The sequence below is a fragment of the Diadema antillarum genome, unplaced genomic scaffold (genome assembly GCF_040938485.1).
Source record: "Diadema antillarum isolate AM-2024a unplaced genomic scaffold, OU_Dant_1.0 seq00000663_RagTag, whole genome shotgun sequence".
In the NCBI taxonomy this organism is placed as follows: Eukaryota; Metazoa; Echinodermata; class Echinoidea; order Diadematoida; family Diadematidae; genus Diadema; species Diadema antillarum.
In genome coordinates, this window is record NW_027271575.1 from 322,776 (window position 1) to 337,703 (window position 14,928).

The following is a 14,928-nucleotide window of genomic DNA, read 5'->3' on the forward strand; positions in this document are numbered from 1 at the left end:
AGAGATTCGAACGAAGTCAAACCTGGGCAGATGGAACTGCATGCTGGGATCATCAATCGCACATGAGCAGTTTGTTGCAAAATTTGGCTAGATATTCCCTACGTGCGTAATTTTGTGAAGTTTCGTCGCAGCGTCAAAGGAAGTTGTAATTTTGTAAAGTTGCACTTTGCAAAATTTCCAAATGAGAATGGCCGTAATGACAATACTTCTCAAAATGCCTTAATTTGTTTCTCCCCTAATTAGACTACTTTTCAACATCTTAAAAAAATTGAATACTATCTTCAACCAAGATGCAATATTATCCCTGAAAAAAAAAAGCAAAAAAACCAACAACAAACAAGCTAGAAAAGCACTCGGAGAGCACAGACCTCCGCCAAGCCAGCAACTCATTTCTACCCTCACACACATATAATTTCCCAAAATAGAAGCCTTTTGTTTGCAGCATTGCACGGCGCCTTGCCCGAGCAGAGCACGCACTTTATAGTGCGCGTATGTAAACCTCCAGTACGCACAGCTTGAACCCCAAGGTCGTTGACCTTACACTGTATATGCCAAAAAATGAAAAATCCTTCAAATCTATAAAAATTCCTGGATCACTACCAAAATTGAAAGAGATGTTCCTTATGTCAATATTGACCTTTTATGCAAGTTTCATTTTAATGCATGCACAACTTTTTGAGTTATTTTGCAAACAGACAAACCAACGCCGATGATCACTAAACCTCCTCCTTCCTTAGCGGAGGTAACAAAGCACTGTTGAATAGAAATGCAGACAAATTTGTACTTGCCCTGCGGCGTTCTGAACACCGGCTTGCCCTTTTTCATGGGCAAGGCTGGTGACGTCTTCCCCTTGGGCGAGATGATCGGGAGGGCAACTGCCCCGCGGAGCTTCGATGGTGTCCCCCTTGCCCCCCCATCCCCATCCTGCGCAGAGGCCACGCCCTCTGAGACGATGGGCTGTCCACCCGTCCCAGCTGGGTCGGGGGTGGGGTCGTTGACTTCGGCTTGCGTGACAACGGGCGCGGCCGAGGCAGCATCGCCGGCTCCTCCTGAGATCAAGCAAACAAGGAAGAGAAAAGAAAGATGATGATGAGATGGTAGAATGAAGTAGAAGCATCGTTTGACAGGATTGAGAAACGGTTTCAATACAGAGATAGAAAGGGGTAGTATGGAAAGAAAATATGAAAGAAAAAACATGGTACATACCACAATGAAGAGGTGTGAAGATAGATGAGGATTTCCAGAAATAAATAAGAAATAGCTAAGATGACAATAATAATTATCTTCTAAATCATTATCATGATTTTCATCATAATTCATAATGATGACATTATTACTATTATGATTATCATCAGCACTATTTCTATTATCGATATTAATAACTCGTGTTATTGTTAGTTTTATTTAACATTATCACTTATAAGGTGAGGTGATAATAATGTTAAACTCTAGATCTGTTTCTGAAGCAGACATACATATGAGATTACATCTGATCGGCCAGGAGCGGAGATGTAACCTTGTGTGTATGCCTGCTTCAGAAAAAGGATGCCAAGTTTAACATCAATAACACATCCTGGTTGCTAATAATGAAGAAGGAAATTACTAAACCTAGGAATTGGTCCTTTGTTTCTCAAAACATACGCTTTGGATGTTGGACAGTTTCAATGACATTATCATCATAATTATCACTGTTACTATCATCATTACCATTGAAATAATCATTTTTCTGTAAAACAAGATGGCAGGCAATGTGGTTAGAGGAAAATACTTCCAAATGGTGTGCAATACCAACATAGCAAGAAAATTGGAAAAAAAAATCCGTATTTTTAATGGAGATACAAACTTTATTCAGAGCAGGGCCAGGTGACAAATGATAATAATAACAATAATGATAATAATAGTAAGAAGAAGAAGAAGAAGAAGAAGAAGAAGAAGAAGAAGAAGAAGAAGAAGAAGAAGAAGAAGAAGAAGAAAAGAGATTACATAGGCCTACATTTAAAATGACAGCTGCATATTTGCAAAGTCACACATGGGTAAATGTCATCATAATCACAGTTTGCTGATATTCATCATCAGTGAGTACTGGTATAACATTATATTTTGCACAAAAGGAAAAAAAAAAAGAAGAAGAAAAGAGCAGCTTCTACAGGTTTTCTGCGAGCAGGAAACTATCATTGAATGGCAGATTCCTCAATAGCACATGGACAATTTCCTGTTGATGTATAAAAAGAAACAGAGAAATCATGATAATAAAAAGATATCATTTGGCATCTAATGCTTTCCTGCTCTATTCAAACTGTGGTATGGGCATCTGTGGAGACGGAATGCAAACTGCATTCTACTCTGACTAGTCATTGCGATGGATTCATTGCAACTGATACGGACACCTGAGGGGAACACAAAAGGAATTCAAGAATCAAGTTTAACGGCGTCGACACGACAGCTTCCTGTCAGCGAGCTGAGCATTCAACTCCTGGATATCCGTTGCAGGTGAGGTTTAGCTCTTGGGACGAGACAATCGCTTCTGGGAAAGTTGTACATGTACACGCAGGCAAAAATCTACAACACGAATACATGAAGTTTGTGAATCAAGTAGAAATGGCTATGAATTGAGCTGTGCAACATAGTGATGTGCATGCCACCTACAACCCCTCTCTTTGTGGTTTGATTTTCCGACTAGGAATGCGTCTCCCTCCCTTTAAGGTCTGGCTGCATCACCAGAGCCCTTCTCAGGGATCTGGTCTGCGAGGTTTGCGGAGGTGATGCCCTAGTCAAAACACACACAAAATATTCATGAGGATAATCAGCCCCTCATATTCCATCAGGCAATGATTAGAAGCGAGAGCCCCTTACCGTCAGGAGCACACTCCTGTGTTTGCACTCCGCCCATGCTGGCTGCCTGAGCTATCTTTGCGAAAACAACTACGGCTGCCGCAGATATGGGGACTTTTGTAGGATGGGGGGGGGGGGGAGGGATGGGGGAGGAGAAAACAAATAGAGAGACATAGAGAAGAAGAAACTATGATGTGATATGAGGGATGATGGATCAGGAGGAATAAACTTAGACTCACAGACTCATTCTGTTAAAATTGTCTTCATTTTTTTCATCTTCCTATCCTTGCATGTCCAAGATAATATTTTGTTTCTTTCACGCTACATGTGTGTGTAAAGTCCATGAACACATGTATGTACAAAATCAGATATGACACTATATGTGACCCGCCACAACAAAACGATCCTAAAGTCGCTGATGGCTGAGCTGAGAAAATCAAGTTTGAAGTCAGATCATCAAAATCGGTCAAAACCATCGGATTTCTGTTTTCGGCATAATTTTGTAGTCTAATGTATCGTCTATCATCTGCCGAAATTTCGAACCTAAATGATCAAAGGAAAGGCAAGAAATTAGCAATTTTCTGGGTCATAATTCTCCGACTTTCAACGGAACAGAAACGTATCTGAATACTTGGATTTAGTGCCACAGACAGACTCCGCCCCTAGCAATGAGGGAGTGATCTTATTGGTCAGTGCGAGGCATCATGGTTACTGATTGGTCATGCGTAGACCGCTAGCGCTAAGCTTGAATGAACATCACAGAGGTTGCCAGGAGCATACCTTCTATTGTCAAGAGGTAAAACAGGGGTGTATCCAGGATTTTTTCTGGGGGGGTCGTAACCCAAATTTTTGGACCTTTACCTTTGCGAGGGAGCGGAGCGACCGAGCGGGGGGAGGGTGTGGGAGGGGGGTGTCCCCCCTTCCACGGTAGGGAGTTTTTGAATTTTATATCTTAAAATGGGGCAATTTGGTGCATACAAAAGTGACTTTTTCGGCATGGCTGTGCAGCTTAGAAATAAGGTAAATTATGGCATATTAAAACTAAGTTATGAAATTTACGAGGTTTTTGACAATTTGCTGGCACCACCTGGTTACTTTTTTTTCCTGTTGTAGGCCTATATAGAGTAAAAAGCCCTCAATAAACAAAAATGTCTTTTACAAAAAGTGGACCTTTTGAAAATTTGGGGGGGGGGGGGGTCGTACGACCCTCCCGACCCCCCCTTGCATACACCCATGTAAAAATTGTCGGAAGAAAAACTTTGAAGGCGGTTTTCTCGAAATGCTAATTCAATAAACCACTCAACATGCGCTGATAAAATCATCTATATCTCCACCACCGAGAATTTTTATGAGTCGTGTTATATATGAAATTAAAGTGGAAGAGTAAGGGAATCATGTCATGTCATTTTCTGGAGACCGTCCTCCCCCGACTTTCGGATCCTTTTGTTGTAGCGGGTCACATATGAAACTTCTTTGAAGATGGATTTGTGAAGTGGAGATGGCAGGATGGATGTAAATGAAATGTTTAGAAATGGGATCTGTGTTTTATTGAAGATGGTCATGTGGGAGATGTTTCAGCTCTTCACAGTGCGCATTTCTAAAACTCAAACTGTCTCATCCCTCAATCTGTCAGATCCTTCAAAAAGTAGATACATCTGTACTTCCGTGAGATGATATGGTGTGAATAAAAGGGGCAAAGCTATGCTACACCTCCACAATTTCATTTCCTCGGGATGGGGGGATATACAATCGTGTTGGTATATTGGGGATGATTCCTGAGAATTGTCAGTGACAACAGAATGGGACAAAATCTATTGTTACCCATCCATTTCATCCCCAAATCAAATCATATCATATCCTATCAAATGAAATCAAGCCATCGCTGCTGGCTGAAATATTACCTAGCCAGATCCACTCGGCGTACCCCTGGAGCAGCCTCAAGAAACGCTCAATGAATTCTTGGATCTGGTCCCCACGGGCCATGGCTGGAAAAAAAAAAAATCACACTCTGCTGCCATTGCAGTCTGTGTATTAATGCCTCACCACGCAAACTCCGCATTACGGTACAGGTGTCAGTGTAAACTTTGTCTAGTCCTCTCAGCAAAGGTAGAAGCTGCCCTTAGGCAGACATCTTTGAGGGATTCACACACATCAACAACCCCCCCCCCCCAAAAAAAAAAAAAAAACACCCCAAAACAAACAACGACATGGAAAAACAAACAGTCTGCTGTCCCTTTCAAACCTTACTGTACTTTGCTTGCTGATTGTATACATGCTGCAGATCTCACTTTGGCACGTGACATCTATAGATGAGTGGTAACTACACTGTACTGTATGTACGCCAAATATTTCGCAAGGTTTTTATTTTCACAAATTTCACGAGCCAGGTGCTATTCGCGAATTCAAAAACAAGCGAAAATATTAACTCTGCTCTCAACATGAATGTAACGTGCATGCGTAGGCCCTACATTTCTCTGTTCAGTACTGTGCTCCACAGTCGCAAATTTAACCATCCGCGAAATTGTCCGGAAGTCCCGATTCGTGAAAAATTAGACTTGCTAAATATATGGTATAGAGCTTTACCTAATCCCTCTTTATTCAATCCTTATTAGGTTACCATAGCCTTCCTCTTGGACTGAGGTACATTGCTAATGTACTGTATACGCTGTTATTTTCGTGTACAGATATTTTTGCGAATGACGAGGCTATAGACATTTTCGCGAGATGTTGTTTTCGCCAATCGACGCCGACGCTTACGTTAATGTACTATTAACAGGGCGCATAGAGACATTTTCTCGTGTTGTTAAATTAGCGATCCAACTGTAATTTGCGATATTCGCGAAAATTAAATCCTCACAAAAATAACAGCTTATACAGTACATGTAACTCAGAGGGTTTCATATTTATAATTTGAAACTAGGTCAGGTTTTATAGATGAATAACTGAATGCTGATGGAAAAGCTTGGATTAAAGACAAATTACAGTCAAAGTCATCAATTCAATATACAACACTGAATCCATCCACATGAGTGATGTATTCTGATAGAAAGTTTGTATATGATATATATCTAGGTTTTAAAGTGGCATCCATGTCAAAGATACCTTTGGTAGACGGTGAAGTTACAAAAAATTCAAGCAAAGCTACAAGCGTACTATTTGACAGCCTGAATCGTACAAGTTGCCAGTGCTAATTACTTGGAAGCAAGCTCTTCTTTACATGGAGTACACAGTCACGTACAGTGTGTGCAGATGAAATTCAGTACACACTGCATGGCAGGCTTGTGATACTTCATTCAGAAAACTATCATGGCAGCAACAGGGATAACTGAATTATTTACAATTTTAGAAGGGTGCTACTGACCCTGAACACAAAAACTCTGCAAACCATTTCTTTTTATTTCACAATACATAAAAGAGGTCAACAAACCTCTATTAAAAGGGGTACCTTTAAAAGTCTTTTCATTGAACAGGGGTCAAGAAACCTCTAAAGACATACCATTATACATTCTTTTCATTGAACAGGGGTCAAGCAACCTCTAAGAGATCTTGTCGTTTCACTGACCAATGCCTTACCACATGAAATCTGGTTTTAATATCAGCAGCACAAACATCACAAAATCAAGGGCAGTCCCACATGGAACAAATCTAGAATGCGTCACTGATCAGACGTCACTGCCACTTCCAGAAAAGACTTTTCCAGCTCCTAACAATAGCAGCTTAATTGTCAAAAACATGCATCATTAACAAGACAGCATTCATTAACAGGAATGTGGAATGAGCAAAAAGAAAAAACAAAACAGCAAGTGTTTGGTCTATCATAACAAAGAAAGGGAAGCACTGAGACTCATTAGAATCGAATCAGTACTTTGCCTGAAATTGGATTGTTTTTGCCTGCAGGGTGACCCTCTTATCTCCCACGCTCAATGGTATAGTGATGCCATCCACGTCCTCCACAAACCATCACAGACGCCTGATCGGAGGAGAGGCCAGCAGGCTACCGTCTAAAGAGCAAAGGGCCTGGGGACCATCTCCGATCCCACCGATCACCCTATAATAGCCACGTGGACGAGATATCGGTGTAATGGGACCCTTTCGCCCACAGCTGGAGCTAGCAGAAGGCCTTGGCTGGCTGAGACGTACGTGACCGACACCCCACGGTCTGAATGCCAACCACTATCATCCATGATTTAGAGAGTTTGCCAGCAAACAATGAGGCCCTCGAGGGCTACTCACACCACAGGGAAGAGAACCTCTCCATAGTCCAAAGGAAATGTCTTAAAAATGTCAAAAAACTGATCTTGATCTACTTTTCCAACATTCTCACCACATCATGATACTTTGAAACCCATTAAAGCATTTTCTCCTTTGGAGGTAGGCGGATAAAAAAAGAGACAAATACATGTAGATAAACAAATGGATAGGAAGACAGATCAAGAACTTAGATACTGATAGAGATAAATAGACAGTTGGGTACATGTATTTGTAGATAGCTAAAAAGACTGACTGGTATCTAAATAGAAAGACAGGTATATGTATAAATTATATATCAGGGGCGGATCCAGGAATTCTGTAAAGGAGGGGCGCAACTAATATTTCTGGTGCCACTTCCGGGTTTCATTCCATTTTTTTCTTTTTATTTCTTTTGTTTTTAACAAAAAATAAAGGGGGCGTGCGCCGGTTGCGCCCCCCTCTGGATCCGCCACTGTATATAGATGGATCTAGAAGTAGAGGGTAAATGCAGAACTGATCCTGCCTACCAAATTGTCAATGCCAAATGTACACCAACAAATACGAACCATTTCTTCTTAAATCTGGAGAACATCATGCATTCTAAATGTTGATGTTACAATTGTACATGTACCTTTAAAGCTACTTGTATTAACATGAGCCCACCAACTTTTTGTAATTCAAAAAAGTGTGATTTGAATCGTGATCGATTCGACTCAGATTTATTTGTAAATGAACCTAAAGATTACAGTCAGTTGTCTGGATCTATGCATGTCCTGCGAATGTCATTCACCACAAGACACTGCAAGAAAACGTATCAGGGTATCATACCATGGTTGAGAATCAAAAGCAATGATAGTGGCCTTGCTGATATTAAATGTGGCTGTCCCTTTGTACTCGTAAGGTAAAAAATTGTACACTGTAGTCTTATTTCCACATAACATACAATCCAGAGATAAATGAATAACTATTTTACAATAAAGGTATTCCTTCTCCCTTCAAATTAAGTTTAAACAACGCATACTACAATCACATACAGTGAATTATGCAGGGAAATGCAATTTCCATAGAAAGTGCAATTCTATTAAGGATGGGGGGGGGGGGGGATGTACACGTAGCTGTAAATTCTATGGATTACCCTAAAGTGAAACCTTGACAATGGATAGAGGGCAGGAAACTCCTGCTAAAAGAGTCCCTTCAAACTGATCGTTACCCAACCCTTGCATCTCATATATCCACTTCAGCAAATCCACGATTCCTGGAAATGATGGGGAAACCAACAACAGCCATGATGGTAGTCTCAATTCCAGCCTTTCAACGTCAGGACTACATGTGGCAACTGGCAGACTTTGGTAATACAGCAAAATGGGCAGCCTTCCTATACACTCCATGGATGTTGGTAGCCGAATCTCAAGCTGGGTAGTATCGGTCGCATCTATCATTTAAACATGAGAAACTGCCTTGACTCCAAAGCTACTCTGAAGCAGGAGTGAATTCCATTTTACAAATGACAACGGGAGGGGGGAAACATGCCTGGAGTGGTCTTGTAACCTGGAAAGAGAGAGCAAAATTCCAGAATTCTTCACAGCAAGGCATCAATCTCACTCTCCATCCTGGTAGCAAAAGGGCATCGCCATGGCAACGAGCTGGATATCCTCCACATGTACCTACTGAGATTAAAAGTGTGGAAAATGACACCCAGAAATAGCTCAACGCACACAGAGTCTTCAGAAGACCACACGTCTCGTGTAGGGAGAAGTGGAGAAAGAGAGAGAGAAAAAAACAACCCTTCTCACTTTTTCACTGGTTTCATCAAGGTGTCCATCTCCCACAAACCATACCACGGTGATCGCCTCTTCACAGGACTAGAGACAATCCGTGAAGACTGATGAAAGTGGTGGGAAATGATGATGACGATGAGATGTGAAGATGAGAAAATAAAGGCAACCGCTCCTTGTCAGCGATGATATCCACACATCAACAATCACAATCTCAGTACTCAGCACAGAAACACAAAATCATTAAATGTAATCCAAGTGAGTTACAAGGGCTAATCCATACAAGAGAAATCAAATATGCTCAATGCAAAGATGAAGATGAAGAAGAAAGGAAAAATAAAATCACAGATTTTTAACAAGAAGAGCAGGGGGAAACAGAGCGCGGATGACAAGACGCTTTGTATACCAACGGACACCTCCAGTCACAGTGAGCTGCGACGATTACTTGGCCCTATTCACCGCCACAACATAACAAAGATGCTTCCAGATGCCTCGGAGTGAAGAAAGAGGTTGGAATGAATAGAGTCACGGCCGATACATCATGCCTAGGCTATGGTAGACATGAGATACCAGGCGTCCTTTTAACCCCTGACAGAGAGGCTGCTGAGGATGGCTTCATTTTATTGGCATGCATTGCCTAGTCTCCCTCTGTAGACAGCAATTCCGGTGCTGATGAAAGGACGTTTACCATCTTCCGTCTTCCGGAGTTGGATGCCTTCACCATGTCACCCTTCCCATTTGCTCCCCTCCCCTCTTCGCACCCATATCCGATGTAAACATCCTCCCCCCCCCCCCCCCCAATATCTCTTCCCGGGTCAACACCCCTTCAAGATGTCACCACACTAGGTCATTGCAGGGGCAGATCCAGAGATTCCATAAAAGGGAGGCGCCTTTACAAAATTAAAGGAGGGTGCACAAGCCCCCCCCCCCCATATTTGTTATTTTTTTTACTTCGTTTGTTTTAACAAAAATTGAAGAGGGGGCACGTCTGGTGTGTCTCCCCCTCCCCCTGGATCCGCCACTGCATTTGAAGCCCTTTGAAGCCAAACTGATTTTGCTATAACACACATTTATCATCGACACCTGCCCGAATATATTCAGGATTAGTCTTATAAAAAATGGGTTAATTCAAATGAGGGTTGCTCTCTTCTTTGTTAGATCTACATCTGGAAAATCATTACTGACAGAATAGCATGTGACAGGTAAACCCATTTATAAATGAAACCCATTTATAAATGAATATATATGGTGTCTTGGAGCCACTTCAAGATGAAACCGTTTGCGCTCTTTGGGTGAGTCCTTGCGCAAGCTGTACGAATCAATCAGTGTCACATGATTACCACGTAAGCCTCCTTATAAAGTTGCAATGTGACAAGCTAGGTTTTTCTTGCAGGGCCTCCCCTACCCTATAAACGTTCGGCATGCGAGGGCAATGACTTCGATCATCTTCCTCCCTACATTCAAAGACACATTTGCCAAGAGACAAACTCTGTGTCTTCCATAATACACTGCATCCTTCACTGGGAGCTACACCCTTTCAATATTTAATCTGGATTTGATGCGCAGGGGATGAGTACTGTTCAAACCTGCAAATGACATCTGACAGGTTACTTGTACCTGGCTAATAAAAATACGCTGTAGGTGCTGTTGCCCTGAATCCCTGAAATCTCAGAAAATGAAATCATCAGGGCCCCCATTTCAGAAGAAAGTTGTTAGGATAACAAGTCTGGCTAAGAATAGCAACTTCCCCAAGCAACAACCAATCAGGTAGCTGAATTCTTATCATTACACTTGCTACTGCAGCAAGAGTTGCTACATAGCAACTTTTTTTTTTAATGAAATATGGCCCAGATTGTCACTTTTGTGTAATATCTAGGTAAACACATTTTTCTCCCCATTTTTTTCTTCTGTTCGTTCATTTTTCACTAACATGAAATTTAGCTTTACCAGTCACTATTCAAACATTTCAGTGCTCACATCTTTAAATGATGTATGTGTCAGAGAAAATATTCAACATGGTGTTCTACAGTAAACAGTGATGGTTGCTATGGAAATGCATAAAATGCAACAATCCTCAGTACATTTCAAACAAATGGGGGCAGGCTGTGGTGAAAGTCATCCACACTGTACCTTTTTTTCTTGCCTTTTGATATCCACACAAGAGCTAGTCATTATGCCCCATCCTCCCCCCCTCCTTTTTTTAAAAACTATTCAACAGCTGAGTCTTTGATGTACTGTACAAGTACAACAATGTACACAATACACTGGAAGTATGAATGTAACTAGAGCACAAGACAAATGAGTTTTAAATTGGAAGAAGATCATTAAAAACAAATCAAATAGTCATTACCACTGATTCAGATAACGACAAAATAATTCACTTTATTCAGATCCATTTTCATTTACTGTAAATGTGGATACTTTCGTGTGACTAATTTTTTGCGCTTGGCTGGGTAAGAAGAGTTCCCCCTGTTTTTAATTCTGCTGAATTATTAAAGACATCAAGTACAGGAGCATGATATGGCAAGCAAAAATATTTGTGTGCTTTTATTTTCGCGCTAGTTTCTTGTTGCATGTAATGCGCGAAAATTTCAACACTGCGAACATTTCCACTTTTAACATTCCTTAGAATTGTAATACTTAATCTATATAATGATATCATTACTGTAATACTGTAGCTGCGCATGACGAGCTCCCTGCTTTTTCTGAGGATCTTACTGCACACACTATCAGGCTTGTGAAAACAGGTCTGCACAGTTTTCAGCAACCCCAAAACCCCAAATGCCACAGTCCCACATATTGACTTCTGTTGCGGCATACAACCCTCTCTCTGGGTCAGACATGACTCATAAACAGTCAGACAGACAACTGACAGCATGACTTCTTAAAATCCATATCGGCCACGTCAATACGCTGTGTCCTTGGCTCAGTTGGCAAGCGTGTTTACATTGCTTCCACAGCGTCAGACATACTCTTGCTGTCCACGCAGTTGTTTTCCCCCAGTATATCTGTCCCAAAGATTTACTATGCAGCTAGAATACCATGGCTGACATTGTTATGAGCTTATCACTTAAACACCCTAGCACCCCGTTTATACTGAGCAAAAAGGGGGTTGTGAAGCCTCCTTGTAACAACCACAAGCAGTCTTTCAGCTGAGTGTAAACAGACTAAATTCAGAAAAGGAGATCTGATCAGGTCAGGTTTTGAAAGCAATCTGCAGGGGGTGATTTCAAAGCCTCCTATAGCAATCTTAAAGAGCCTCGGCTGCAGTATGAATGCTAGGGGGTTCGAGAAGTGGCTTTTCTGCCGACCCAGAAGTTATCACTGAGGGCATGTAATCGCTCTATAGCTCACATACACAAGCCAGCTGTTGTAACCAACTGCCGCTGATAAGTGCCACACAACTAGCGCACTTTTATGCTCAGTCACATTTTCAGTTTGTATGTATAAGAAATTCAAAAGCCCATGCCCTGTTACAGAGGGAAAATCAGTTGCCATGGGAACGTAGCCAGTCAGGCCTGCTTGGGCAAAAACCAGTCTGAGCAGTATAAACAGACAAGTGACAGCGTTTTTGAGTTTTTCAAGCGGGCTTTCGAACCTCCTCGAGGAGGCTCTGAAACCCGCCCGCAGTGTAAACGGGGTGTCAGTCAGTGTACACTGGGTAGTATCCGAGGCAGGGGGTGTTTGGTGGGTGACTAAAGGGAGAGATGGTAATTTAACATGACAGTGTGCTAGTGGAGTGTGAGGACTGCTCTTCGGTTTGATGGCACAATAAACAGCCTCTCCTTTCATCTCACTCCCTCTCTTCCTTTCCATCTCTCTCTCTATATATATTCCTCTATATTTCAATTGTCTCTTCCTCTCCATCTCTCTCTCTATACATATATATTCCTCTATATTTCAGTTGTCTCTCCCTCTCCATCTCTCTCTCTATATATATTCCTATATTTCAGTTGTCTCTCCCTCTCCATCTCTCTCTCTCTATATATATATTCCTCTATATTTCAGTTGTTTCTCCCTCTCCATCTCTCTCTCTCTCTATTTCAGTTGTCTCTCCCTCTCCTATTTTTCTTCACCTTTTTCCTTCTCTCTTTCTACCATATGTTCATCTCTATCTTGATCTCCTTTTCTCTCCCTCACTCTGCACATTTTTCAATCTCCCTCTATTTCTCTTTCCCCTCATTTTATGCAATCCATTTTTATCTCTTTTCTCTCTCTCTCTCTCCATTTCTTTTTCCTCCGCTCTCTCCCTCCCTACGTATCTCTTCATCTCATTCCCTCTATCTCTCCCTCTTTGCCTCCCTTCATCTCTTATCTCTCCCTTGCCATAATATACAAATGACCTTATATTATGCATTCTATGTATATTTGTTGTGATATCTACTGTACGAAAACATTTCTCTCCTTGTACAATAAAGTAAATCAATTAATCGATCTACAAAATATTTACTCTACTACTTTTCTTTTTCTTGTTCTTCTTCCTCTGTTTCTTTCTTTCCAGCTTTCTACAATGTATTTCTCTCCTCTCTTTGATTACCATGGAATTTCTACTAAAGACTAACAAGAGAGCAGCATTGTAAGATGAGGTCCGCATACGCAGCCTCTGGACATTGGCTAAAAAGCTAGCCACGACCTTTGACCCATACTACCTCCCACACTAAAGATTTTTGCATCTGACTAAGATATGAACATATTGCCAGCACTAGTCATGAACTGGTCATTTCTTGTTATATCCAGCGCTATAAACATATGGATATCAGCTGAGTAGTCACGATACATATTCCACAATCCATAGGTCAATCCCAAATCCACCATCTGAATGAATGCCCGTAAAAGGGTAAAAGTCTGAAATGCAAAATAACAAATTTACTGTACAACAGCAGGATGACTAACTGTAAAAGAACAGGGTGACTAAACTTATCTACCTGATATCTTACAGAAGCCTTGGATACTGGCTTTTAGTGGTGCTTTAACCCGACATATAGTATTTAAGAAATTTAAATTCTCCTTGTCCATTTCTCCGTTCCGAATTAAAATCTCCCTTGAAGGTTTGGTGCTGGAGAATGCATGAATCTCAACATCACCATAGCAACCGCATCCAGATGTCTAACATGAACCCTCTTCAAAGTGATCACAAATCTCCCCCCCCCCCCCTTTCAAGGTGAAAATATCAGTGATCCTACTCAAGCTTGGTCTTTTCATGGACTCTGCAGCAATTAAAACATGAAACTTGTTGAGAAAAATCTATTTTTGTTCCCTTGGCATGCTTCTGGCCTTTAGGTTGTTTACAAAGGAAGTGAAACCATTTTTAGTATGAAAATACTGCATTATGACAACAAATTAGATGTTGACATATGACTGCCAAAACTTGTTCTTCTGCAATATTCCATTTTCTTTTTTTTTCAAGTACTACAATGTGTTTTGCGCGCAATGGCTGCAGCCTTTGCAGTAATGAGGCACTATACATTGTATATGTACACTGTACTTAAGTTCTTTCACTCTACTTATCATAATTAAGTTAAATGCAAGGAGGATTAACACTTAAAGACCCAAGCATGAAACACATCACTTATGAAACTAACACAGACCACTGCCTAGTCATCCCCTCTTCCAATCCCATCTCCCTTCTTCCCCACATCACTCCATGCCGTCGCTATGACACTCGCTCCCATCTCAGCCAAGGGCACTCTCTTAATTTCTAGGACTTAAATTTTAAATCTTTCTTACGACTTAAAATATTTTAAGTCTTTAAGACTTATTTTAGGTGGCTTCGATTAAAAGTTGAGTGTCGAAGCTGTTCGCAATCTAAATCTAACAAGGACTTAAACTTTCAGCCAATCAGATGACTTGTAAATGACGTCATGCGCTATCTTGAACCGCCTAAAACCGGAATTGGCGCTGGCCGTCACTTTGCTTCATGCGATGCTAGATAGCGTAGTCATACACACACATTCAGTGCACAATATGTACATTGTACATGTACTATAGTACTTGTACCTATCGACCATTTGCAAACAAACGCTATTGACTCGAACAGTTGAGTTGGTCTTGAAGGCAGAAGTCATGCAGGCCGGAGTTTTTTGAGGGTATG

The 14,928-nt window shown here is 41.2% G+C and overlaps 1 protein-coding gene across 1 annotated transcript in view; it reads right to left on the minus strand.

Moving 5' to 3' along the window:
- LOC139736815 (uncharacterized) overlaps nt 1–14,928 on the minus strand; it is a 118,028-nt gene that overhangs the window by 16,861 nt on the left and 86,239 nt on the right. Inside the window, exon 6 of the mRNA XM_071647478.1 lies at nt 789–1,049. Coding sequence (XP_071503579.1) covers nt 789–1,049 — 261 coding nt within the window. The remainder of the gene's footprint in view (nt 1–788; nt 1,050–14,928) is intronic.